Genomic DNA, 25,207 nt, shown 5'->3' on the forward strand with positions numbered 1-25,207 from the left:
ATTTCATTCCAGTTAAAAAACAGAGCTCTAAAAGTAGGGGGGATAGGGAGGGCACAAGAAAGAATATGATTGTCTACAAGCTCTGCATAATGCAAAGAGAAATCTTGAATGTTGTTTTTCTTCGCCTTACTCTAAGCATTAGGGATGACCAGCCTTACTCCTGCTGAGTTGTGCACTGAGATCCTAAACAGAGCAGATGCAGATTTTAAGTGCTACGGCTAGACCAGCATCTAATAAGAAAACATTGCTTGCTAAAGTAATGCCTTTGTGAGAAATAGCCCACAAATACTTTCCAGACACTCTTATTTTTCTTTTGAACCAATTGAGAGAGAAATTGGAAATACTCTGCCTTGGCCATAAAGCATGGAACTGCATGATAATGTAATAGCTTACATTTGTGAAGAGATGGAGTCAGCTACAGAAATAATAGCAAATCTGATCTCTTCTGCAGCATGTAAAAGAGTATGGATGAACCTTTTTGCTAGGAAGCCTGGCTGACCAGTGTCACGGGGAAATGAGTGTTTCCTGGGCAAGGTGCCACCTGAGGCATGACAGTGTTTCTGTGGCCCTTAGTCAATTATTGCCTCTCTGAGATGTCCTCATCTCCAGCTGTGTCAGGAGTTTTGAAACTCACCATCGGTTCCTGTAACAGCTTCAGAAGATTTTCACGGAGGCCAGACCCAACATTTAATTACTATCTTGGCTAGGTTGCCCAGAGCCAGCCTACATGAGAGGATATACAAAAAGACAGCGAGCATTTGACAGGAGCTGCAGAGGCCAGGGGCCCTGCTGGAGCCAGCCAGGTGCTCCAGCAAGAAGAGGAGAAATTTTCCACAAGTCTCCATGCAGACAAAGTGTCTGTGTCTTTGTTCTCTGTCCTGACACACCTGACCCACATGCCAGATGCTTCAGGATTGTTAAAAAATACTTGGGACCGGCTGAAGCAAAGCATTGACCCAGGAATTTGAGCTGCTGAGACTTCCCCAGCCAGAAACTCTTTAAATTGAAAAAGTGTGTCCCTCTCACGTGGGAGCCCTTCCCCACCCTATCTGCACCCCCAGAGGACCTGAGCTCTGCTGTCTGCCTCCTGCCTGAGCCTCCACTGCCAGCTGCAGGCTGCACTGCTCCATCTTTTATTTATTATGGGGTTATTGTTCAGCCACAGCAGCCGCCCAGTGTGGTTTGCCAGCTCCTTTGAGATGTCCACAAGAGGGGGCAGCAATATCTTAATATCCCATCTGGTGTTGCTTGGGACACTGTAATGTCAAACCAACAGGGACAGTATGCACTGCTGGAGTTGGGTGCTAGGATGTGAGATGCTCTGGTCCTCTATGAAGTCTGTAAGATGTGAGGTCCTGTTCCCTTTCTATCTACTGTAATGTTATGGTCCATATTACCATACTGCCCATGGTCTGAAAGTCTCATAGCCACCTGCAAGGCAGGGAAGAGCTGGTACAACCTTCAGGAGGACAGAGAATTGACCTCAGGTCTCCCAAGCCTCTTGTGCGTCTTCTGTGCCCTGGGTCTGCTTCCCTTTGGTTTTGTGTGGGTTATACAGAGCCAGATGCAGCTCCTGGTGTCACCAGTGCAGCTCACCAGTGAGACTTTTAAAAAAGTGCACGCAAGTGCTTTTCTGTCTTGTTTTTCATCAAGCTGGATCAGTTTCACAGATTTTTTGCTGACTTCTTCTTCCCCCATCACACTATGTTTTGAAAGAAGTAAGAATTTTTCTCCCTGTAATCAGAGGACTTCAGGCAGTAGAGCCTTCATTATAACCAAAGCAAGCCAGAACAAACCTTTTGTAGAGTATTGTTGAATTCAAAAGCTGGTAGCTGTGACTTCCAGGCCTTGCCACACAACCCTTTTCTGTGCTTTGGAGGTGGCTGCAAATCTATATTAGAGGATGAAGGTGCACTTGTGACACTCAAGGAGGCTTAACGACAGAGGCAGATGCTTTGGGGAGCTCTGGGGTCATTGCATGGACTGTGTGACTTCATAGCTGAGCAGATGGAAACTGCTGCTGAGGATGCAATGCTCTTATTTTAATGTCCTTGCTAGAGGTTTTTGGTGCATGAAGTTTCTGTTAAACCAGTTTGAACTGGTTCACTCTCATATTTAGAAACTATCCCTGTTTATGCTGTAGAATTACACCCTGTCAACAAAGCTTCCTTTCCCTCTAATCCTAGTGTTTTGGGAGAGAGGGAGGTCTTTTCCCCTTTCCCTGAAGCCTGAGCTAATCTGTTTTAAATGGAAAACAGAATTGCCCAGAAGTTGCCTCTTGCCTGCCACTCTTCTGCTGATCCTTCCACCACTCTCACCTGCTCAGCCATGCAATTCCACCCTCCTTCCCCTTATGTCCCTGTTCAGCTGCTAAGGGACGGATCAGAGACAGGATCTGCTCAGAGCACAACTCTGTAGATAAAGGGAAGAGCTGATACAAAGTGTGTGCCCAATATCATTCTTCCCATCACCACGTATATGCACATCCTCAGCCAGGCTTCTTCCTCTTCTTCTGCATTCCCATCACATTACTGTCTTAAGTGCACAAGGCTGTAAAACCCATGCAAATACCTGGCCATCCAGAAAATGAGGAAGCTTCTGAAGGATTCTGCTTGGGAGTAGTCAATGAAGGCAGATACTGCTATTTGAATACTAAAAGCATTGTGTACTGGGGAAACTTCCACTGTTGGCCAGCCCTGGGGCAACTGGGTGAGGTCCAGAAGGAAGCCCAAGTACTAAGAAAATAGCTATTTGTTTTCATCAGTACTTTTTCACCACTAGGCTCCTCTTTTTCTGCAAGGCCATGGTTGCAAGGAACTGATCTAAGATCTCATGTGCTGTACCTCACAGCTGATGTTTCACAACCCACTGCAGCTTCTCCAAGACTGCCAGACATTTTTGTCTCCATGCTCTAGAGGCAAACTGGGCTCTCTCTTGTGGGTGCCAGTCCTCACGTTGCCCAGTGTCAGCCAAGACCACTTGGTGGGCCAGACTGGAGGAACATTCCTGTCTTTTGCTGGGTGAGATTTCAACTGGGCGAGCTTTCAGCTGGGCTGTTCCTCTGTGTTAGTGGGAGCGTTCAGACATGCATTGCAAGACAGGGCAGGACCCCTGTGTGAACAGCAGAATTGATAGTGAAAACTGAGCCCAAAAGCTCAGCAGGACAACTCAGCCTGTCCTACAGCTAGTGCCCACTGAAGAGGTAGGACCATGCTCTGGCTGCTTTCATTACATTAGCACTGTACCCCCTGAAACATCCTGGCAAAAAGTTATTAGCTCTTCAGGAATTTGTTTTCTGCTAGTGCAGCTTCTTGAACCACCTCCCCAGGGCATCAGCTGAACATCAGGACTGGCAGGAGAAAACCTACACGAGTGTGCATTGGAGAGCATCTCTGAGGGAAGCTAACCCAGAAACATCAAACCATACCCATCACCCCTGACATCTCCCCCAGCCTTGTATGCTCTACATCACTGGACTGAGACTCTAGAAAACTGTATCCAACTTCTGCTTGTTGTCCAGCAAGTCACATCCCTGCTCAGTGTATCTCTTCATACACGAATTGGGAGTAACTCAGCCCAGTGGTGGCTTGGAGAGCTTTCCCCTGCCCCGCTGGCAGCGGGGCTGGTGCCTGGGGCAGGTGGCTCACCAGCTTTCCTACTCTGGCCCAGGGTGCTGGAGCTGAGAGGACCAGAAGTGCTGCCCCAAACTGCCCTCATCCTCCCTTTCACATGGACCTGCAACCTCATGAAAGGCTCCTTCTTACCCATGCCTCCAGGCTTTCTGTAAATTGCCTCATCCAGCTGCTGAAAAAAGGGGGCTTTCCCAGCTTTCATTTAATCACCACTGTGTTCAGGTTTATGTTAATTTAACCAGCTGTGGGCTGGAAACTCTTCTGACAGCCTGTTCCGAAGAGGCTGTGAGGGAGGAGCCAGGAAATGGCAGTGGTGAAACCTGCATGTAAAACTGCAGAAGCTTCTCCCTCCTTGAGCCTGGATTTTGGCATCAAAAGAAGCAGGCTGTGGCAGCCCAGGAGAGCAGACTCCAGCAGAACTTGCGTTTGGGGCAAAAGCAACCACTCATTTGGCGTAAGTGACCTGAGACAGCAGGCTAAGGATTGCCTAGCAGGGTTGTGTGTGTGCCGATCAGCAGGTCAGGAGAAAAGCTGCTCTCAATAGAGATTTCTCTTCCCAGGAAGAGATGCCCTGGGCCCCAGCTTGCATCCCGGGAACCATGCACTCCAACATTTCGGCCACACAGTCATTGCATTGTACCTAAAGAGAGTACTTAAGGCCACTCAGTCATGATTTCTCTCTGGGTGAAAAAACAAAAGTGCTGGTAGTACTTTTCTTTTGGTAGCTCTGAAGAACTTGGCAGGTTTCTGGGCTGGAGAGAACCAAGCCCTCTGTTTCTACTCCACTCCCTTTACTCCAGTGAAGTTTCTCCAGAAGGTTTTTGGAGCTGAGTTGTTCTCAAATCTCACACAACCTGCAGACTGAGTACTCCCTCTGCCTTCTCTTTTCAGCAGAAACAAAGCAGAAATGCACAGTCATCGTCTCCAGGCTTTGAGAAGTAACTGGGGAAATGAGGATGGCAGGGAGCACAGGATGCATGTCTTTCCCTGGGAGATAACTATCTTACCTGACTCCATCCAACAAATGCCTTTTCTACTCCGTAGATCCTAATGACTTTTCTTCCTAATTGATGCATAACTAATGAAATCCAAAACAGTTAATCTCAGCTTGTAAATGCCTTTGGAATCTCCTACTTCTTCAAAATGAAGAAGGGCTCCTGTGCCCAGGTATTTGCAATTTTAGTTGAGTGCTGCCTCTTCTCACCAAGCTCAGAGCTTGGCTAAATCTTTAAAGTCTGTAGGGCAGGAGATAGACAGATGTTCTGGATGCAGGGGGACCATTTCTCTTCTGTATAGAGAGGATGGTGCCAAGCTGTGACGACTTGTGAATATAGCTGGTCCTGTCACCACGGTTTCTTCTGCCACCTCTTTTGGCAGCCAGATGCACCCCATGGTCAGCTGCAGAGAGGACCAAATCCTTCTCTGCCACCATCCCACAATCACTTGCTTCTCAAGGCCTGCAACAGAAGCACCACATGTGAACCAGCCTTTCCTCTCCAGAGCCACCTCCAGGGCCTGTGCAGGGGCCTGTGGCCAGGGTTGCAGCTGACTGACACGCTCATCACAACACGTCTCAGCCACCTCCCCTCCCCAGGAACACCACCAGCAAACAAACCCCACTTGCTCAGTGCTGCTCCGCGCCCCAGTTCCCACTGCAGTTACTGGGCAGACTGGGCTGTGGTCAGGCAGCGGGCAGGTAGAACCAGTACCTGAGGCATGACCAGGCTTGTTCGAAGTCTAACTTCCTATTGCTCTTGTTTGCTCCCCTCCTCTTTGGTTTCCCATAAACTCTACCTTTGTTTGACTCTCAGCACTCCCTTCGTTCCTGTTTTTCCCCCCCCTCCCCGAGACTTCCAATATGCATTGCAAGATATCTGGAACTGCCAGACGGTGGGGCACAACCCAAATATCACAGCATCAGGCAGATAGCATCTTTCTTCAGTCACAGAAGCACTGTATCTTTCTCTGTGTTCCTGGGACCCTGTAAACTTTCTGCACCAGGTGTAATGTTGTCAGAAAAGGAAGCGGTAATAGATTTTTCCAGTTGGAACCACTGAGAACATGTTGGCACTGTGCAAAGCAGTCTAATAGCAGTCTGGGTGGGACACTCACAAACCTTGCAGACAGCACCATGGGAACCCTAAGGACTGAAAATGTGCCTTGGCTGCAAAAAACAGTGCCTCTGATTCCAAGAAAGCTAGCATCACTTGTGTGTCCTACAGCACAATTCAAGATAAGGAAATGTGCATCCCAGTGTTTCTACATGAGACCCACACTCCAGCTCCGAGTCATAGGAGATCTCCAGCAGCTATGTGGAGGTAAAAATGACCTGGCTGTCTCCTCACCCACCTTAATGGTGTTTTTCAGCAAGGCTGAACCAAACTGCCCTCTCCAGGGTACCTTTCTTCTCCTTGGAGCAGAGGATAAAGCAACTCCTCCTTAGTATGTTTAGAGCTTGACTGGCCACCTCCTCATGACTAGGCTGCTGCCTTCACGTCTGCTGGGGTACTGTTCTCCCATCCCTGGTGTCTTGGGTCAGTTTGTGTGAGCCCAAACATGTGGGTGGCTGATGGGGGCAGAGTCCTTGTCCCAGGAAAAAAAGTGATGGTTAGGAGGCCAGGCTCCCACCTAGGGACCCCGTTACAAAGGAAGAGCCAATGCAAGGGTGCTCCTTCACTCTGGCCACTGAATGCAATGAGACAAACTGTGTTCTGTTCCTAACGAGGTCTATGCTTGTTTGTGCTCCTGTTAGAGTGGGGTAATACATGTTGCACAGAGCATGGTCCAGATTTCTCAGGGAGATGAATGATGTGAAGATGAGCAAAACTCAGGAGCCCTCCCCAGCGGGATAGTAATTGTAAGGCATGACAGTCCTTTGAAACTGCTTTTGAACACAGGACTGGAAAGGGCCTCCTGACTCATGTCCACTTACCTGCTATTTTAGACAACTGTGTCATCTAGTAGTTTTCATAAACCAGACATGCTCAGTCTTCAAGGGGAGGGGTTTCTACACACCCTGTACCAACTGAAAACCTCTCCAGAACCTCCAGGCTCTGTGACCAAGAAACCATCTTCTACTTTCCAAACTGCCTTTATTTTTTTTCTAGTTTGTACCCATTTAGTTTGCATTAAAAAGGGGTCATTTTTTGCTTAAAAAGCTCCGTTTCTACTCCTAGCATCAGCAAGCTGAGAATCTAGTGCAGAGGCTAGCCAGTGGCTGTGTCTCAGTCTCCTAGCAGTTCATCTCAAACTGCAATAATTCACTTATCAGATGGTTAGAGCATTGGATCTTCTAGCTTCATAGGATTACAAATAAATCTCACAAAACAAAAGAGATTTCAGGAGTTCTTAAGGTGTATAATAAAGCTGAGACTTGCTGAATCACCCTAGGACAAATTAGAGGGACTGTCCTGCTGCCCAAGCATCCCGAGTAGGGGTGGATATCAAAGAGGATACTGACATAGCCAGTGACTGTTTCTAAGTCACTTGTTTGCCAGCAGTGCTCAGACAAAGTTTAAACAGGGTGAGGGGAAAGCAAACCCTCCTGTTCTCATGACAAAATGTGTTTTGGCATAGCAAGATCAGTTTGTTCATTTAGATAAAAGGCCCTCAGTTTACAACCTGCTGAAACTCCCAGGAAGCACTCCTGCACCTTTGCAATGCCTCTCCAGTCCCCAGGATTTAAAGCCTTCTACATTATCATTGCTGAATTGAGGCAGCTATTTAAATCAGGGATGGAGACTCCATTGATGCTGTCTGCTTCATAGATGCAAAAGAAAGAGATCATCCCAGCTCTGAGGAGTTTATTAGCTGACGCAAGCATGACCCCCTGCCATTAAAACCTCCTGGAAGCAAGTCAGATTGATGCTCCACTGATAAACACATCAGCAGCTGAGGAGCTGTGCACAGTGCAGCTCCCATAATTACTAACTCTGGTTCAAAGGCTTTTATGCAAAGGAACAAGGCGCACCAAAACAGTGTTGCAGCCTGTTACACACCGCAGTGCTTTGCTGGGATGGAAGGGCTTGCCCTGTCAGACAAGCCTGATTTTCATGTCCCTGTCCTCTTCATAACACAGAGGTAATTCCTACTGGTAAGGAGGTTATTGTTCCCCTTTTAAGAACAGGAGCTGGGAAAGTACACGCTGGCTAAGGAGATGAAAAGAGATTTTAGGAAAAAGGGAAGTGCCAGTCAGAAAAAAAAGGCTGTTCTTCTGATTGGAAATCTGTCCCTATGAACAGATTCCCTGTCACCAGCAGTGCCTGAGATGAAAGTGACAGCTCATTTGTTCTGCCCTTACTGCCAACAGTTGAGCACATCTGTGCATGTCATGAAGGAGCTTGCAGAAGACGTGTGCTTTTTCTTCATGTCTATATTGCCCCTCTGCTCACAGAGTTGAGATCTGGGGCCTTTGAAAATCAGTCTGTGTTCAGCACCATCTGGAAAACTCTGTAGGACATGAGCTGCCACCAGACCAGCCTCTGCCGTTTCAGGGTGCTCACTGAGCCACTCTCACCAACTTCAGAACCAGCTTCTTCTTGTGCAACTCGCAATCAGTGATGCATATTATGAGCGGGCAGCTTCCTTACAGCCAGAGCAGTATTTATTTTGCAGCTAGATGCTTTGTGTAAAGCAATCATACCCTGCTCAGTCAGCACTGATGAGGCAGGACTCTTCAGGCAGCATCCCATGTGTGGGGTGAATCCCCTCAGGAGCTTCCCACCCCTTGCAAGAGGCATGCCCTGAGTTTTCAAGGGCTCCAGCCCTTCTGCACAAAACTAGATTATCCCTTAGTGACTTTCACCTGTTTATAGAGATGTGGTTTATTTTCAGTCAGCTGTTTTCCTTCTTGCTCCTTTTTCCTTCTCAACCTCAGAACACCATCCCAGTGTGCTTGCACAGAAGCCCCCCAAAGCCAGATCTACAGACAGTGCATCCAAATTAATGCAGAGCAGCAGAGATCTCTCCTAGCTGGTGGAATGCTCAGAGGTGGAGGGGAGAAGTAGAGGGGGATTGATCCTCACAGAATGATCCCAGCAGGCACCCATCATTTGTATTTCTCCAGCTTCATTTCATACCATGGCAGGTGTGATGTGAAATGCTCTGTTCCCTGATCAGCTGGAGAGGTTGTGCTGGAAGTCTGTGCCCTTTTAAACCCCCAGATTTCTTTTGCTCTCTTGCAAACACTTTCTTGGAACACAGAAGGCACGGATGAGCAGATTGCTAGGCCAGGGCCGCCTGAGTGTTTATTTGCAGAGTCAGGATCTCCAAAAGGCTAAGGTAGGCTTTGGTGGGGAGGATGACTACAGCCAACACTCACAGACAGTCGGTGTTGGCAGGGTAAGTTTAATAGCAAAGGCATTTACTAGTAAGTAGTAATAATGTTAATGGTAACAAAATATCTACTTTATATTATGCATAATATAAATAGATTTCACTTTCATTCCAAGTGTTACAGCTTGCTGAAATTCCATTTCTTCTCTGGGGCATATATTTCTATTACTATGGAATATTTCTAGTAAGTATACCAAGGCAGATTTTTGTTGTGACCTGCACTAAACCTGGGGATTTCTCTAGGACAGAAAATCTTTCCCCCTAGGAAACCATTAGTCCCTTCTCTCCTAAATGAAAGAAGCAGTATGCTCTGCTCACCTCTAAGATGCCCCCTGGCCACAGAGCCAAGGGATCTCAAATGGGATCTCCTTCCAGCTTTGGCTCTTAGGGCCTCAGAGCTAGAAGGGCTGGAGGTGCAATTTGTTTCTTCTCAGCAGGAAGGTGGGAATTCTGAAAGTGTCTGAGTGTGGTTGGGTTTCTCTGGGGTTCATTCAGACCCACGGCCAAGAACAGGCCTGTAGTCCAGCAACCCTGGCTGCATCACAGTGGATGATCACCAAAATAGGACTGTTCCACCCCAAAATCCATTAGAAAAAGCTAATCTATCAAAATGTGAAAATGTTGGTTAGATAATTCCTGATGAGAACCAGCTTGTAGCCCTCCTATGGATTCCACTAGGTGAGGTGAAAAAACAGGGATTTGGAGTACATGGGGCTGGGTAGTATGTGAGCCTTGCTCCTTGTCATGAGAGTTTCCCAGGCGTGGAATGACCAAAGGCAGCTGAGGTCTCCAAGCAAAGGAGATGTCTGGAAGAACCTCGCAGGGGGAAGCGATCTTGCAATGAGTCACCCTAGGCTCAGGTCTGATATCCCTGCCTAAAGAGGCAGAGGTAATTGCTTCTGATTAATGCTGGCAAACCTCTGTGAACTCCAGTGAGGATATGAAAGGACTGACATGCCTCTTTGAGATGGGGGTAAGATAGAGTACAGCCAAGTGTGGGAAGAAAATTAAGTTGAGATGTACTTTTTAATTACCAATAAAGCCATGCTCTAGGATGGAGGTTTGAGAGCAGAACTTGGTCTCTTCCTACTCCTATATATATGCTTCTTGATGTAAAGAAAGGAGTTTAAGGAAGAGCAACCAATGCTTGCTGTAGAGTCCCATTTGTAACATGTAAATGTTTATGTTGCTCCCCCCCCCACCTCCCCCATCCTTTCTTGCTGGGAGTCTATAATAATTTATACCACAGATGTAGCCAAATATTTCCAGCAAGTGCCAATAAAACACAGAAAGGCAGCATCAGTGAAGTCAACACTGATATTTAGCAGAAGCAAAAGTACCCCTTTACAGTCTGGCTATCCTGGATGAGGCAGAAGGAAGGCTGGACTATGGAGTTTGCCATTCCCTGTTGGCAAACCCCGCAGATGCTCAGCAGTCCTGCTTCATTCTCTTCTCTGGAAGAGGGAGGGGGAAATGGACCAATATGAGCCTGATAGCAAGTGGCAGCAGGAGCCTCTCTCTTGGATGCATCTCTTTGCACCTGAGAGTCTCTCTGCACCCCAGTTAGGAAGTGTGATCAGAGGTTGGTGGCAGTGAGCTAGCTGCTGCATCCAGCCACATCAGATACTGTGCCAGCCCAGCAGCACAGACAGCGTGGGCTCAGGCACTCCTGCCCATTGGCTGCTTCCCAGAGAGCTGGTCTTCTTGGAAACATGTGCTGCTCTTGTCTCACTGATCTTCTCTACTAATCTATGCAGAGGTGTCTCAATAGTCAGAGTCTCTTCCTCCTCCCCCCATCCTACATGATAGGCTCAGGGTGGGATGCTGTTTCACCACCCATAAGTAAAGCTGGTTCTGAGTCTTGTTCGGGAACAGTTCTTCCTGTGGTTGGGCTCCCAGACCTCCTGCCTGTTTGTTTCTCATCCACCTTGGCTGTGGCTATGGTCAGATAGGTCTGCCCGTGCTACAGGCACTAGGTGAAAGCAGCAGAGCCAGACATGTCCCATATTCTGCATCTTGGGTTAATCTCTTTATTTTTCTCTGGGAACTTGATAGTAGGAGCTATATGGAGATACCACATTTCATTCTTCCTTCTCTCCAGCTACATCACCCAGGTGGCACATGTACCATTTAATGAACAGTATGTATAGAGCTTCCTTTTAATCATCTCCTGACTTTCCTGATAATGGGGTTTCAGGATTCCTTCAACAGCTCTGAAGGTTAGAGACATTTGCTCCAAATGAATACTGAATTTCCCCCTTACTTGCCTGAACCCCAGAGCTGGAGCTCTAACCACAGAGTTTGGTTTCCACATCTCTCTGGAAACTCACTGAAGACAAAAATGGAGACTGATGTCTGGACACATTTGTCCTATTTTGAGAACCACAAGGAGAAGCACTGTGATGTTCCTGGCAGTAACTCTTCCCCTGCTATGGCTCCCTGTGAATGCCAGTTAATAAATTTGTATCACACCCCATGTAGGAGAGGGAGCTCCATTTATGAATGGAAGAGGGAAAGAAATTCACCCAAAACCACACAGGGAAATGATGTAAAACCTGGGTTAGCACTTCCAGGTTTCTGGTGATAAAGACTATATTTAGACTTTCCCTCTCTCCCAACACCTAATGCAGTGTCTTCATCATCTGAAAAGACATGTCTGAAGATAGCAAATAAATGCAGGGCATGGAAAGGTGGGGTGCTGCTGTTACTGGTACTCACAAGGCAGCCAGGTGCTGCAGGATGTCCTGTTCCTCCCAAGGTATGGTTGTATTTTATTGATTAGCACGGAGTCCCCATATTTCAGGCTTAGCATCCTTTGTCAGGAGTCTTGTACAGGTAAGACTTTACTGTTGAATGCTATTAACTCTTGTTATTTCACAAATCTATATGGTTTACAAGAAATAAACCAAATCATTCTACAGAAGATACCACAAAATTAGATAGCCTCTCCTACCCACCCTTCAGATAATACACTGCTGCCCAGAAAATATTCCATCTATCATCTGCTCCATGTTGTTAAAACCCCTTAGCAAGAGAAATGAATATTCAGCTGTGCTATATATAGCACCATGTGTATTGCTATCCAGAGCTGGGAGTGCAGCCTTGGTACCCACACTCGGATCTTTAAACTTTGGTTTTTGCAAGCATTTTTTTCCCTGCAGCCGCTGAGTCTCTGGCTGGCTGGTGGCGTTGGCACTCTCTGAGAAGCCTGCCACTCTTCTTTCCTGGCAGAGGTTTCACAGGGTTTCAAAGTCTTCCTCCAGTGAAGTTATTAAAGGCTTTTGTTTATCTTGTGAAATCTGCCCTGTGAATGCTGACACTGACTGAAGTGCTGGGAGAGTTTCCCTGACTCTTCCTCTCGCTGTCTCTCACGGGTCTATTCCCATGAAAATGATCTCAGGTGTGCCGTGCGTCATCAGGCCGCCCCGGGCACTCTCTGACTTACTGGCAGGGAAGATGAATGCGCAGTTTCTGAAGCTCTGCCTGTGGCTGGGTGCTCCTCCTGCCTCCCGGCCTGCCACAGTGCTGCGGAGAGCCATCCCAGCCATCCCAGCAGCTCTGGCAGCAGCAGCCACCAGCCATTCCCAGGAACACGCCACTGCCTGGGCAGGTGAACCAGCAATGGGTTTGCTGCAGGAGGGCAGCTTGGACTCTACAATACCACCCAAAACCCATTTTCACTGCTCTGGCAACATTTTCCCATCTTCTCTCACACCTACCCCACAGGGATGAAGCCTCTGCTGGGAGAACCAAATCCTCCCATCACAGCCCCCACTCTAGCACGTGATGATGACCTTCCCCTTTGGATGAGAAAACACCTCAGTCTGCACGGCTGGGGCGTTCGTGCTCGCTGCCATCGATATCCCAGCTAGATCCTTGGCTTCTCCCCGTGTCCCTGTTGGCACCAAGCTTTGTAACCAAGTGTTCACCCGGAGAAGCAGGGGGTACAGGGCAAGACACTTATGGGGATGGTGGAGGAAGGACAGGCCCATTACTTGAGTGTCCTTAGCCCCCCAGAGTCTTAGCAGTGGTGATGGCACCACCAGCACAAGTGCGTGTGGCCTCCTGGAAACCACCAGCACAGGGAAGGGGGCTTTGCCATCCATGCTTGACTTGCTAACCCGTGCTCTCCTATCCATTCTTCTCTCCAGGACCACAGAGGTCGAGCTCTCCCACCCTTGCTGCCAGGGGAGCCTACTCTTTCAGGTGGGCTCTGGCTGCCTGCTGGGGGCTGGAGGAGCAGCAGGCACCATGCCCTGGCCAGAAAGCTGCAAGTCTGCATGCTCGCTGCTGCTGCAGTGCTGGCCTCTGTGCCGCAACCTTGGGGAAGGTTTCAGCAGCACCTGGCTCACTTTCTGAGAAAACAAGGAAAGAGAGATTTACCCTAAACCCTGGGAAGCCCGTGTATTTTCATTGTATTTTAATTTTAAGAGATTGTCTGCCCCGCCCAAGATTATCTCATGGGAAAGAAAAGCCTGGCTCAGTGACTCGTGGTGAAACTTGTCCCCAAGCCAAATTTCCCCGCACCTGATGTTCCTCCACAGCAGCAGAAACCAGAGTATTTCAGTTCACAACACTGCCCCAGGGGCAGCACTGGGGGTGAGGGTATGGAGGGGGAGGATGGGACCCACATCTCCTCCTGCTCTTCCAGAACAAGTCTGGCAAGTTTGGATGCCAAGAGGCTCAGTCCGGGAGCTGGAAAGGGCATGGTGTCACCCTGGGAACTGGGATCACGTGGGGCTGCAGCAGAGGGAACCTGTCTCAGGGATACGTTTAAACATACCCTGCTCTCTTGTGCAATAGGTCTTTGCAAGTACAATGCTGTATTTATACGGTGGGAACGGAGAGCCCAGGGCTGGACTCCACAGAGGCATGAGTAAGCAGCTTCCAGGAGGCCCAGGTGCTGGCTGGGCCAGCTCTTTGATTCCTCTTCTGGGAGCAGATGCAGACTGGGAGCTGGGTCTTGACCAGCATCTTCCAGTACAGGGAGGACAGACTTGGAGCCATATTGTAAAATTGGAATGGTTTCTTTTTATCTCCCAGGCCCCCTACAGAGAGATTTAGCATGGCCCCAAGACAGGCAGAGATGTAAAGAAGAGCCAAGATCTTTAAGCAGACCAAGCAGGCCAAGGACAGCCTCCTGGGCACAGAGGACTCTCAGCAGGATTGGAAGAGCAGCAGTCTGACTGAAGTACAGGCAGCAAGAGGACAAACATTTCTTGTGGTGCCAGTGCCTGTCTGAGCAGTGCCTCTGCCCACTCCTGCTCCTCTGGTGCTCCCACGCTGCTCTTTGCAAGGTCACAGAGGAACACGGGAGGGGAACAGTCTGGGCCAAACCAGGGGCAGGAAGACATCAGGAGCAAAGCTGAAGCAGGCTACTTATCTGTCATTACAGCTGGGAAAAGTCAAACCGGACCCTGCTTCCAAGCTGGAAATGGTTGCTTAGTTGATAAATAGCATTAAACGTGGAGCAATCTGAAGAAAAAAGCTAGTTCACACCTGAGGGCTAAGTTGGGGGTGTTAAGAAGGTGAAAAGGTTGTTAACACAATCATACCCCTCTCAGGAAATGGGGGGATGATGCCATTCCCTGGTAATTGCATTTCAACAGGGTTCAAGCACAGTCGGGTCCCTGCTGCTGGATTCATGTCAGCTCCTGACCTGGTAATAATTCAGCCTCCCCCTTCAAAGAAAATAGAACAGGACCTACAGGGCATTCAGATCTCCTGAAGACAACTTCCAGACTTGCCTTTCAGGCACTTGAAGGAGGCTGTGTTGAGTCAGACGAAACTTGGTATTATTTTGGGGATTAATTCCCAGTCAGGGTTCATTGGAAGCTCAGGAAAGCATTGCCAGCTGGGAACCTTCTTGGCACAGTTAAGCCCATATAGGGTGTGCTACCTACAGAGAAAGAAAACAAAAGGGGTTCCCACACTGTGTTCCTACCGTTGCTGCCACCCAAGCTCAGCTCCCTAGGGAGCTGAGAGCACTTGGGCTCCATGCAGAATTACACAACATGGTGTGTGCCCGAACTGAAGGACTTGCAGTGTTGTTTATGCTGGTGGGAAAGCCCTGATGAGTTACTCTGCTGCATGCAGGACTGTGCAGGAGTCTGCTCACCAGGATCTAGGTCAGAGACCTGAGCAAGAAGAAAGGTAATAGGGAGTTTCTACCCCATAGGCGCATGGGGTTTTTTTAGCATTTCATGCTGAGCTTTGCACTAGGGAGCAAGTCAGATAAACTAATCATAAGGATCCTTTCTAGCATTAAAGTAAGTGGCACTCATGGAATCGGCCTAGTAGTAATGGGCTTGGCTAGCTTCATCCAACTTGGTGGGGTGGTTTGTGTTAGCAACAGTCTCCCAGGAACTCTCCTGTCCTCTCACCATCATCTGAAAATACAGGTTGGTCAAGCAGCACTGCAATGCAGAAACAAGCCCAAACTGTACCAGAGCCAGGTAGTAGCACAGGTCCAGTGATACACAATGGAGAGGGCTAGAGCAAGGTTTTAAAGACACCTTTGGTGGCTTTAGTAGGACACTCCATTTACTGAGATGGATTCACCCCTGGCCCCAGGAGCTCAGCTTTGTTCATGAGTTTCAAGGAGTTTTAGGGTGCTCATTGTGCACATGACAGGATATGGCTCAGTGGGATGACTCACACTGCATAAAGTTAATTCACACTTTGCTGCTATTTCCATTCACAGGTTCTTCTGTAAGCTTTAACGCTGGGAAGCTGCAAAACTAGGAGCTGGCTCCAAATAACCTCCCAGGTTGCTTTCCATCTAGCAAACAGCAAGCTGCTGGAGGACAGTGTTGTTTCAGGCTTTGCCAAATTAAAAAAAAAAAAAAAAGAGTTCCCAAATATTTTATCAGCAGTAATTTCCTATTCCTTTCTAGTTTCTGAATCACATTTGCTCATTAGCTGTGCTCCATTGTGGTACTGTCCATTTTCTTTCCCACCTGCCTGCTGAACCCCAGAAGTCTCACTTCCCAGCCCTCTGCCTTTGGAGCAGCTATGGAGCCCCAGATGTGGGCAGACAGGAGCCCTTACCTACCTGTGGTGCTTCTCATAAGACTAAAGGATGAGTCCTGTGAGCTGTCTTGCTTAGAGCCTTTGTGTCCTATGTGACACGGGCAAAATTTTTCAATGCTTGCACAGTGTTAACTATCAAGGTAAGTTAAATAGTGCTGATGGCTAAATTGCCCACCAGCCTAATGATAGAGCAGCATGCTGTTATTAAGGCTCCAAATGCAGGTCCTACCTGGGCTTGTCTCAATGAGTGCTGGGAGGGCCTCCGGACTGGTCCCCGAATGGTGGCTTGTAGGGAGGGGCACTGAAAGCCTTGGATATTTGTTACTTACACCCCCTCAGCAGCCTCCACCCTCAGTGGCTGCTGAGGGAGAGGAAAATTAACCAAGGTAACAAGAGGACCTTGGAGGGTTTCAGCTATGAGGAGATTTTTTCCATTGCTAGTAGTGGTTAGGACACGGAGGGAGAAGTGAAGCGATTTTCCTCGTATTCTGTTATCAGTAAAATGGAGTAACTCCTCCCCCATCTTTAAGCTCAGCTTCCTTTGCACTGACAAAATTACAAACGCTAATTGTGGACATAAAAAAAATTTATTTAAACAAATATTACACACAATCACAGAGGAAGAAAGCAGCTCTCAGTACAATTTTCCAAAATGAAATAATAATAATAATAATAATCCCTGTTTCATACCAAGCTACTGCAGGACAACCCTTGCTCTCCCTAGAAGGAGGGAAAGCTGGTGTTCTTTCCACCTGTGGATTTGCCCCATAGGGGCATGGTATGCTCCTTAGCAGGTCACACCACAGCCCTTGGTCTCACAGGCTAAAGAAATGCATAAAGACCCAACAGACAAACTGAACTAGTGATACAGCAAAGGTGCCTGTAGAAGTAAGAAATATATGCAGGGATACATCGCTGAGAGCCTTGTTCAAGAAGTGATGTCCTGCCTAGAGGTGTGTAGGACAGGTCACTTCTAGCTACTGCCTCTGCACTCTCCATCTCTTAGGACTCTTCACTGCACCTGGATGGCACTTCAGTTAGGGAAGTCCTTTCAACATACAGCTCATTTTGCCACGCCATCCTTTTCAGGTCTCTACACCTTACCTTATAAGCAGCTCCAAGGCTGTGGGCCACCTCCCTTTGCATGAAGACCTGCCCACCTCTTTCACACTATGACACAGCCCAGGGAGACAGCAGGCTTGTCTCACGTCCTGGGGACTACATGAGCCACACCATAAAAAGAGATGGTTGTGAGAGAGGTTTGCAGGCATCTAGAGCCATAGTGCATTACTTGCATTTGTTTTTTTACAGGCCCACTAGCTCAGGTATGCTTGCTTTTGGTGCAGGGCAAACAATCCACAGCTATATCACCTTCTGTCACATTACTCCAGAACGCCCCCAAAGTGATGGGCTATGGTCAGATGCAGAGAACCCCCTGAGTATTGCAGCATTGCTTGAGAGACCTGTCATGCTCTCTGCTACATAAACCAGAACGAAATGTCTCAGTGAAAGATGTTTCAGAAATTGATGAAAATTCTGTAATAAAATGCTAATAGACTCACTGGGAAATTAATTCCCTGAGAAACAGGTGAGATGGAACAGAGGAAACATAGTGGATGTTTTTTCTCTGGCAGGAACTTCATGGATTTCCTTCTGCTTTTGATCTCAACAGATCAAGCAGTGACTTTTAAAAAAGGGAAGCACAACAGAAAGAAGCCCTGAGCTCTCCATTCCTGTTCTGCAGCCTCAGGAAGAACAGCACAAGGCAAATTATGTTCTCCTACTTAGATCTGAAACAGTAGATTTTACTGACCAAGAGGAATGCTCTCTCACTACAACCTCCTCCTTTTGATTTAGAACTTTATGTACGGACAATATTGCTTTGAAATTGTGATCACTAGCAAATTTTCCAGGTCCTTAGAAGAGTCTCTGAATATTAGCGTCTCAACTAAGTAGAATCACAACTTTCATTTAACAGTGTTCATTCTTCTTTCCTTCTCCATCTCCCTTTCTTCCTTCCATCTTTTTCCTTTTTATTCCCTTCCTTTTCTTCATTCTCTTTCATTACATGCATGGCTCTCCATTCCACCCCTTGGTAGTGTTATAACCCGTTGCAACACAGTTTTGTCTCTCTTAGACAACAGAACCACTCATCACTGTTCCTCACCTGTTCTTTCTCTCAAAACACCAAATGCACAAAAGGCTTTTCACAATAGGTCCCCATATTCCTGACTGCCTCTTGAGACAGAACAATAGCACTGGCATCCACTGGACTACAGAGTTCTCTCAGAGAATGTTTTGCTTTAAGAATTGCTGTAGCTCCCACTGCACTTTCTCTTCAGCTTTCTAGTACCTTTAGTTAGGAAAAACCTTTTCAAAGGTACTCAGAATACAGGGCCTTTAAGAAAGAGCACCCATTTTTCACAGCCAGGTGACTTCTACCTGTTCTGGCAAGCAGAATCAGAAGGGGAACCCAAGTCTCACGTTACAAACTCTGCAGCCCATAACTGACCATATTGCAGTCACCTGTAACTGGCCCTACACGGCTCTCTGCCAAGCCTGTAAATCAGCCCAAACATAAGCAGACTTCAGAAGTCCCTCACGTTTATGATGCTGTGTCAGGATTCCAGAAGTGTATGGGCTTCAGATAGAAAACTGGTCATTTTGAGCAATGTTAGGAACCTGCCTGTACTGGGATAATGAGTCTCGATGTATTAAAGGCTCCCATTAGTCTGGGACACTACAGACATGTCTGGCAGGTAGTTGTAGCTGCCTGGACCATTCCACATCTCAGCTCAATGGAAATCCAGTTCATGTCTCCTAGGCATCTGATACTGCAACCCAGCAAGAGCCGGGTTTCCAAGCCCAGCAGCTTATCATACCCTCCTCACTGGGGCCATAGGAGCAGTCACTCCAAGAAGGTGCAGAGCCAACACTGGCATCAGGCGTTTCTTTTCCCCCTGCCTCACAGCAGCTTCAGACAAAGCAAAAGAACTTCTTCCAGCGGCACTTGGAGAGAGTTTTGATGCCTTTGGCGGTCATCTTCTTTTCCTGCCGTGCTTTGTGCTCAACACCGCTGACAATTGCCATGTCAAAAACTTCTTTGAGGTTCTTCTGAGTCAGCGCTGAGCATTCCAGGTAGGCTTCAGCCCGGATTTTGTCCGCTAGACCTTCTGCCTGAGGCCGGGGCACAGGCTTCACATGGTAGCGATCCAGGCTGATGAGGACATTGACATCGTCCCGCAAGTCTGCCTGTGTCCCCACTAGCAGCACCGGTGCCCGTGGGTTGTGAGTTCGTATCTCAGGGATCCATTTCTCAGTAATGTTTTGGAAGGAGCTTGGGTTCACCACACTGAAGCAGACAAGGAAGACGTCGGTGTCGGGGTAACAAAGTGAGCGCAAACAGTCAAAGTCCTCCTGTAGAAAATGGAGGAGGGGAAAGAAAAAAAGTCTTCATTGGACTGATCTCCTAACAGCATGATGCTGCTGTGGCTTTTTCACACATTAACTAGGACAGCAACACCCTCAGAGGAGGGTATTGTACTGACTTTTTGGCCATGCTATGGTTCAGACATAAGTTTCAGAGCTGAGGGAGTCTGTCATTCACCTGTCTGGGACAGCCATACCAGTGAGTGGCTGATGCTGGACTGGTGCATTTCCTTCCTCCCTCCCCAGTTAAACACTGCCTTCCTAAAAAGCCTGCAAACAATCACTGTCCTACATGACCAGAGCCAACAGCTGCTTAGCAGAGCTTACCTGTCCAGCAGTGTCCCACAGCTGGATCCTGACTGGGGCTCCATCCACCAGGACCTGCACTGTAGCAGAAAGAGAAAAAGGATGAGTCTAAGGGAGTTGCCCAGCCCACACCCGTACACTCGACAGGCTTTTCCCCAGAGCACTCTGGTTTATATCCCACTGAATAAAGCTTGCTGAAGTGACTCAAGACTGTCCTCCTTGCTAAGCATCCTCCCAAACCTCACTAAGACAGCTGCAGTTTTCACTGGGAACATTAAGAGACCTGCAGTAGACTTTCTGATTTGGTTAGCACTCAGGTGTTTTGGGCTCTTCCCAAGTATTTTGAAATAATAGTTCCTTATTACTGGACAACTTCTCCTCTAGAGAAGAAGAGCCCTTTGTCCAACGGTGCCCTGAGAACAACTTGTTGTTCTTCTTCCACAACCCAAGAAAGCAGATAAGGATAAACACAAACAGAAAACTTCATCAGCTTGCTCCTAGCTTCTTGGCCAAGGGTCCACATAAAACAAGCTATTGAAGATTTTTTTTCCCATTCAGGCCAGACATTTGGCCTTAAAAAAGAATTAAAAAAAAAAATAAAAAATATATATATATAAAGGAGAAAAAGGGAGAAGTGTTTCTGTGAGTGTCCTAGCTAAAGAAAAGCAAAGACCTAAACTCAACTTTGAAAAGAAGAAGCTAGTAAGGAAAAAGTGATGAGTGAAATTTCCTTCAGAGAATATCCACACACTGAAAAACTGCTGAGTTACACACGTAAGGCCTGCTCCCATTTCACTCCCTAATCACAGAAAGCCTTCATGTGGTATCAGCTGACTCAGACTGAGGGCTGGCAGGACCTCTGATGGAAATCTGGAATGAAACTGTTAGATGTTTAAGTGCACAGACACCACAGAGAGTGGCTGGGAACTGAGGAAAAGAAGAAATGGGTTGGGGGCACTGGAAATCCCCTGAAAGTTCTGAACATGGGGATGGGGCTGTGCTCTGATGAGTAGAGACAGACACCCTGGCTTAGGTGACAATGGCTGGCATGCTAAGCCCTCTTACTGTTCCCCAGGAAGAGGCTTCATTGTCGTTTTTGTTAAAAAAAACAACCAAACAAAATACCCCCCACAAAAAACCCACCCAAGCAAAACATAACCATAAAAAACCCCAAACAAACCCCAAAACAGAGGCAGGATTAATCTTTTCTGATTCTTTAAGTAATTAACCAGGTGAGTAAATGATAGAAACAACTGACTTAGTTTAAAAAAAAGCTCTTGGAGAAAAGAACTCCTCCCTGAAAGGAGTTTGGGGAGGAAGAGGGAGATGCAGACAAAAGATGAACTGAAGTTTGGTGGGAGACAGACTGAAGAAAAAAAGGAAGGGGTGGGTGCGTCCACCACAGTGCCACTCCTTGAGGCATAGCTGAAAGTCATCGCTTCCTTGTGACTGGGAAACGGTGGGTTGTTATCATATCTGCCCCAGAGGAGGAGAAACCTGTTCCTGATCAAAGAACCTGCTAGATCCTAACTTGATCTTCAAGGCACTGGGCATTTGCCTTTCTAGTATCTGGTTTCTTCTGTCTCACATTGGGAGAAGGAATTAGCATCTCTGAAATGTTTTACCAGCTTCAGAAGAAAGGCTCCACATGTATTACCTGCTGCTCTAGTGCTTGCACAAGGTTTTGTCCTATTTGCTGCTAGCCTAAGCTACACTAGCAACTCTGTGACAGCCCTCCAAATACCACCCTGCTAAAGTCCACACCCTCAGGATGAGGCTGGATTCTGGTACAATAGCAAAGGGGCCGGCAGAACAGGATAGATTGGTGGAGAAAGGTCACTGGGTCCACGTTTCACTCAAGGCTGCTCCACCTGTGACACCCAGCTGGAGGTAGCACCCAGAAAGATGTGGCCGGGTCACAGTCCCAGAGCCGTTCCCCTGATAATGCAAGACTTTCTCCTATCTCGTTGGCATTACAGTCCTGTGACCAGGATTAAGGTCAGGATGTAAATTGCTCAATTCTGCTGGCAGTTGCAATTACAGATGTTCCCCAAGAGTCAAGGGAACTGGGCTGAAATTTCTGAAATTGATCCTGAACTGTAATATCTGAATCCAGGTAGGGACTTTCTTCAGGTTTATCCAGGTTAACAGTGGGTGGGGTGGGAAGGGAAATTTCTTTATTCTCCCATTTCCTCCCAACAAGCAGAAAGTGAACTTCAGAAGACTAATTTTTAATGATTTAACTCATTTCTATCAGTTTAAAATCCTATACACCTCTGGAAGTCAGGCTTGGTACTTGGACATCCAGAGGGATGAAGCTACCTTCAAATTACTTGCTGCTGATGGGGGAGTCTCTGAATTCATACTGCCTCCACCTTTCTGGATTGCTTTCTTATGGATTTGCCCTATCAAAAAACGTGGAGGGTAATAACTATGGTAATTTCAAGCCTCTCTTAGCCCAAACCATACAAATCAATGTAAAGGGAGAAGAGAGAGTGGTAATCTTTCCCTTGGAGGGCTCAAGGGCTCCATATATCTGTTCCCCAAAGGGCTGCTGAACCCTGTTCCCAGTTCATTTCCTTCAAGTGACAGTGGAAGAGTCTGGTTGGGGTAAAGGCAAAGCAACAATTCCCAGTATAAGAGTGAGCAAATGGGGGGACATACAGAGGAACAAAATGCTCCCTCTGAGAAACCCTGAGACTATGACACACTAGATGTCTTGTTCCTGGTATGACTTGGGCCAATCTCTAATCTACTAATCTATTCTGTCATGTACTGTTGTGTTTCTTCATATCAAACGAAGATCAGAAATATCTCAAAGGGCTTTGTATTTTCCTAGGTTTTGTCCTAGACATTGGAGCCCAAAGGATGAGGAATGGAGAAGAAGAAGAAAAACAGCATTTAGAAAAGTGGAAGCTACTCAATTAACAGGAAGGGAAATTCTAGGCAGCCTTATAAAGCTCTTCAACTTTTTGGCAGCTTCTGTCCAATGCTGACTTCAGTGGACATGGGGAAAAGGGTATTTTTTCTGAGTTGGAGCTAGAAAGCCTCCAGTGCAATTCTGTGGTATTTCTGAAGCTAAAAAGCACCACCACCACAAAAAAAAAAAAAAAAAAAAAAAAAAAAAAAAAAGAAAAAAAAAAGGCCCCTTCTGTTTATTCACAGTAACACCACAAAACCAGGAAAGTGCCCAACTTCATACAACTTGCAAACCAAGTCCTGTTGGCACTGGCTTCTTCAACCAAGCTGCGAAATGCAGGACTTGCACCTGCTAAACTGCACTCAACGCCTGAAGGGCTCGTTCTGAGTTGCAGAAAACGCTCCGAGGCTTCTTGCCCCAGACCTTGCCCACCCTTCCCTCACACAGCCCACCCCCCCCGAACACCGCCGCTCCGGGCGGGCACTCCCCGCCGTCGGCCGGGGCCCCGCGGAGCTCGGGCAGGCACCTACCGGAGAAGGTGTCCAGGGCGGTGGGCTGGTACTCGTCGGGGTACCCGTTGGTGGTGTAGCTGACGACCAGGCTGGTCTTGCCCACGGCGCCATCGCCCACCAGCACGCACTTGATGCCCAGCTCCGGGCCGCTGCCCCGGGGTGGGCTGTGTCTCCGCAGGGCGGGCGAGTAGTCCAGGAGCTCTTGAGGGGGCATGGCGACGAAGGCACAGCACCGGGGGCTCGGCGGGGCTCAGCGCGGGGAGCGGCCCGGCGGGGCTGCTGCCATGCCCGGGCCGGCAGGCTGCTGGCGGGGCTGCCGTGCGGGGCCACCCTCTCCGTCCTGCCCGGCACCGCTCCTCCTCATCGCTACACCTGCCGCTCAGCGCCCAAAACCGGCCGACATTTCCATAGTCCCTCCCCGCCCCGCCCCGCAGGGAGGGGGCCCGGCCCGGCCACCCCCCCGGCCCCGCCCCGCTGGCCAGGCCCGCTGCTGCGCTGCGTGCGCCCCGTCGGCGCGGCCGCAAGCAGGGCTTGCTCTCGGGATTTCGGCAGGTGCCGCGTCGGACTGAGTGACTCCGTCTTGTGCACACACCAGAAAGCCGCAGTCCCTCCCTCTCCCCTGGTCTCCCCTGTCCCCCGCTTTTCTTTTCAAAAGCAGCAGCGCTGATGCATGTATTTCCAACTGCCTGGCAGCCCCACCTGGAACACCTGTGAGTTCTGGCATTTCTGGGAATAATATCAACAGTGCAACTCAGTATCGTGAGAAACAACAGAAACCAAATGACAGAAATACATCACATTTGTTAACGGGGTTATTGACATTACTGAGTTCCTCTGACCCAACGGAACTGTTCCTACAGGCTGGCAAAAGCCATGAACCGTATTTTCCCAGCTCCGTAGACATGTGCAGGGGTTCCCAGTCTACTGCTTCTTTTCATATTCACCTTTGGTGGCTCACAGACTACACTGTGCCCCTGGTGCTCAGAAGACAACTTCACTCCTGCCCTGGGGATCTCCCTGGCTAAAGAAGTAGGACTAAACAAGCTGAAGAGTGTGAGCACACCACTTGAAAGGAGAGATGAGGCCACACTATTGCAGCAACCATTTTACCCTGGTGTAACACCAGCAAGTGACTGGAAACACTGGCGGGAAAGTATCGGTGCATGCAACATCAGTACTGCAACATCAACTTTGAGAGTGGAGCTGTTTCCTAATTAATGCAGGAGCTAAGCTCAGACTGTAGGTGAATGCCACCACTTTAGTTATATGATGCCCTTCCTCATGCTCTCAGCAAGGAAGACCTGTCTGCACCAGGCAGGTTTGTGTTGCAAGGAGTGCTGATGAGCAGTTCCCAAGCTTGCGTCTCACTGTAGTTTGCATTCACATGGAGAAGCTACCCAGGTGTTTCATCTATATTAATCCTAAACTTGAGAAGATATCTTTATGTCATGCATAGTCCAAAATGCTTTTCCCCATGGTTGACAGAAAGTCATAAGCACTGCAACCCCTCAGGTTCAAGAGTCATGGCTGGACAAACCAAGTCCAGTCTGGAGACAGCACACAAACTTCCTGGAAACAGCAATAAGGCTTTTCACCCTGTGGTTTTCCCTAGCAGTTTGCTTTAAACAACTTCTTCTGTGTTTTTTACTAACACAAACTTACCTTTCTATAAATACAAAAAACAGGCATGGTATATTATAAACTAGGCTGCTGCTCAAAGGTGTGCTACTGAAAAGTCTTGCTACAGTGAGTGGCTGGTAACTCAAGTGACTGGCTTGCATTAGAGTGACTTTTTCCAGTGCCACACTCTTCAGTGCTAGTTCAGAGCCAGGTGACAGCTGAACTGCTGCAGAAGAGGTAGAAGGTGCTGGGAGAGGTGATGCTCTGTGATTTGTGAGGTGTGACTGTGCCCCTGATGGGACTGGCAAGGACACACTGCACCACAGCCCCGGCCAGCAGCAGAGCATGCAAAGATCTTGCAGAGGTTTTTCACAGGCTGACATTCTCTGAACTATGACATTTCCATTTAATTAGAAGAAATG

General features: G+C 48.0%; 1 protein-coding gene across 1 annotated transcript; it reads right to left on the reverse strand.

The window, feature by feature from the left end:
* Nucleotides 1–18,638: 18,638 nt before the first annotated feature.
* RHOV (ras homolog family member V) lies at nt 18,639–23,379 on the reverse strand. Its single transcript, XM_051621297.1, has 3 exons — nt 23,184–23,379; nt 19,755–19,813; nt 18,639–19,415 (listed from the first exon to the last, which is right to left on the reverse strand). Exons 1-3 carry the CDS (start codon nt 23,377–23,379, stop codon nt 18,975–18,977), a joined length of 696 nt encoding a protein of 231 aa, XP_051477257.1. The 3' UTR covers nt 18,639–18,974.
* Nucleotides 23,380–25,207: the final 1,828 nt, after the last annotated feature.

Source organism: Apus apus, chromosome 5, assembly GCF_020740795.1.
Source record: "Apus apus isolate bApuApu2 chromosome 5, bApuApu2.pri.cur, whole genome shotgun sequence".
NCBI classification, from domain to species: Eukaryota; Metazoa; Chordata; class Aves; order Apodiformes; family Apodidae; genus Apus; species Apus apus.

What these genes read in the sequence shown, in the direction of transcription:
- RHOV (XM_051621297.1), bottom strand. Translation starts at nt 23,379, where the DNA reads ATGCCCCCTCAAGAGCTCCTGGACTACTCGCCCGCCCTGCGGAGACAC. An exon ending in CGCCCTGGACACCTTCTCCG is followed by an intron (nt 19,814 to 23,183) that starts GTAGGTGCCTGC and finishes TTTCTGCTACAG; the next exon opens with TGCAGGTCCTGGTGGATGGA. An exon ending in TGTGGGACACTGCTGGACAG is followed by an intron (nt 19,416 to 19,754) that starts GTAAGCTCTGCT and finishes CATTTTCTACAG; the next exon opens with GAGGACTTTGACTGTTTGCG.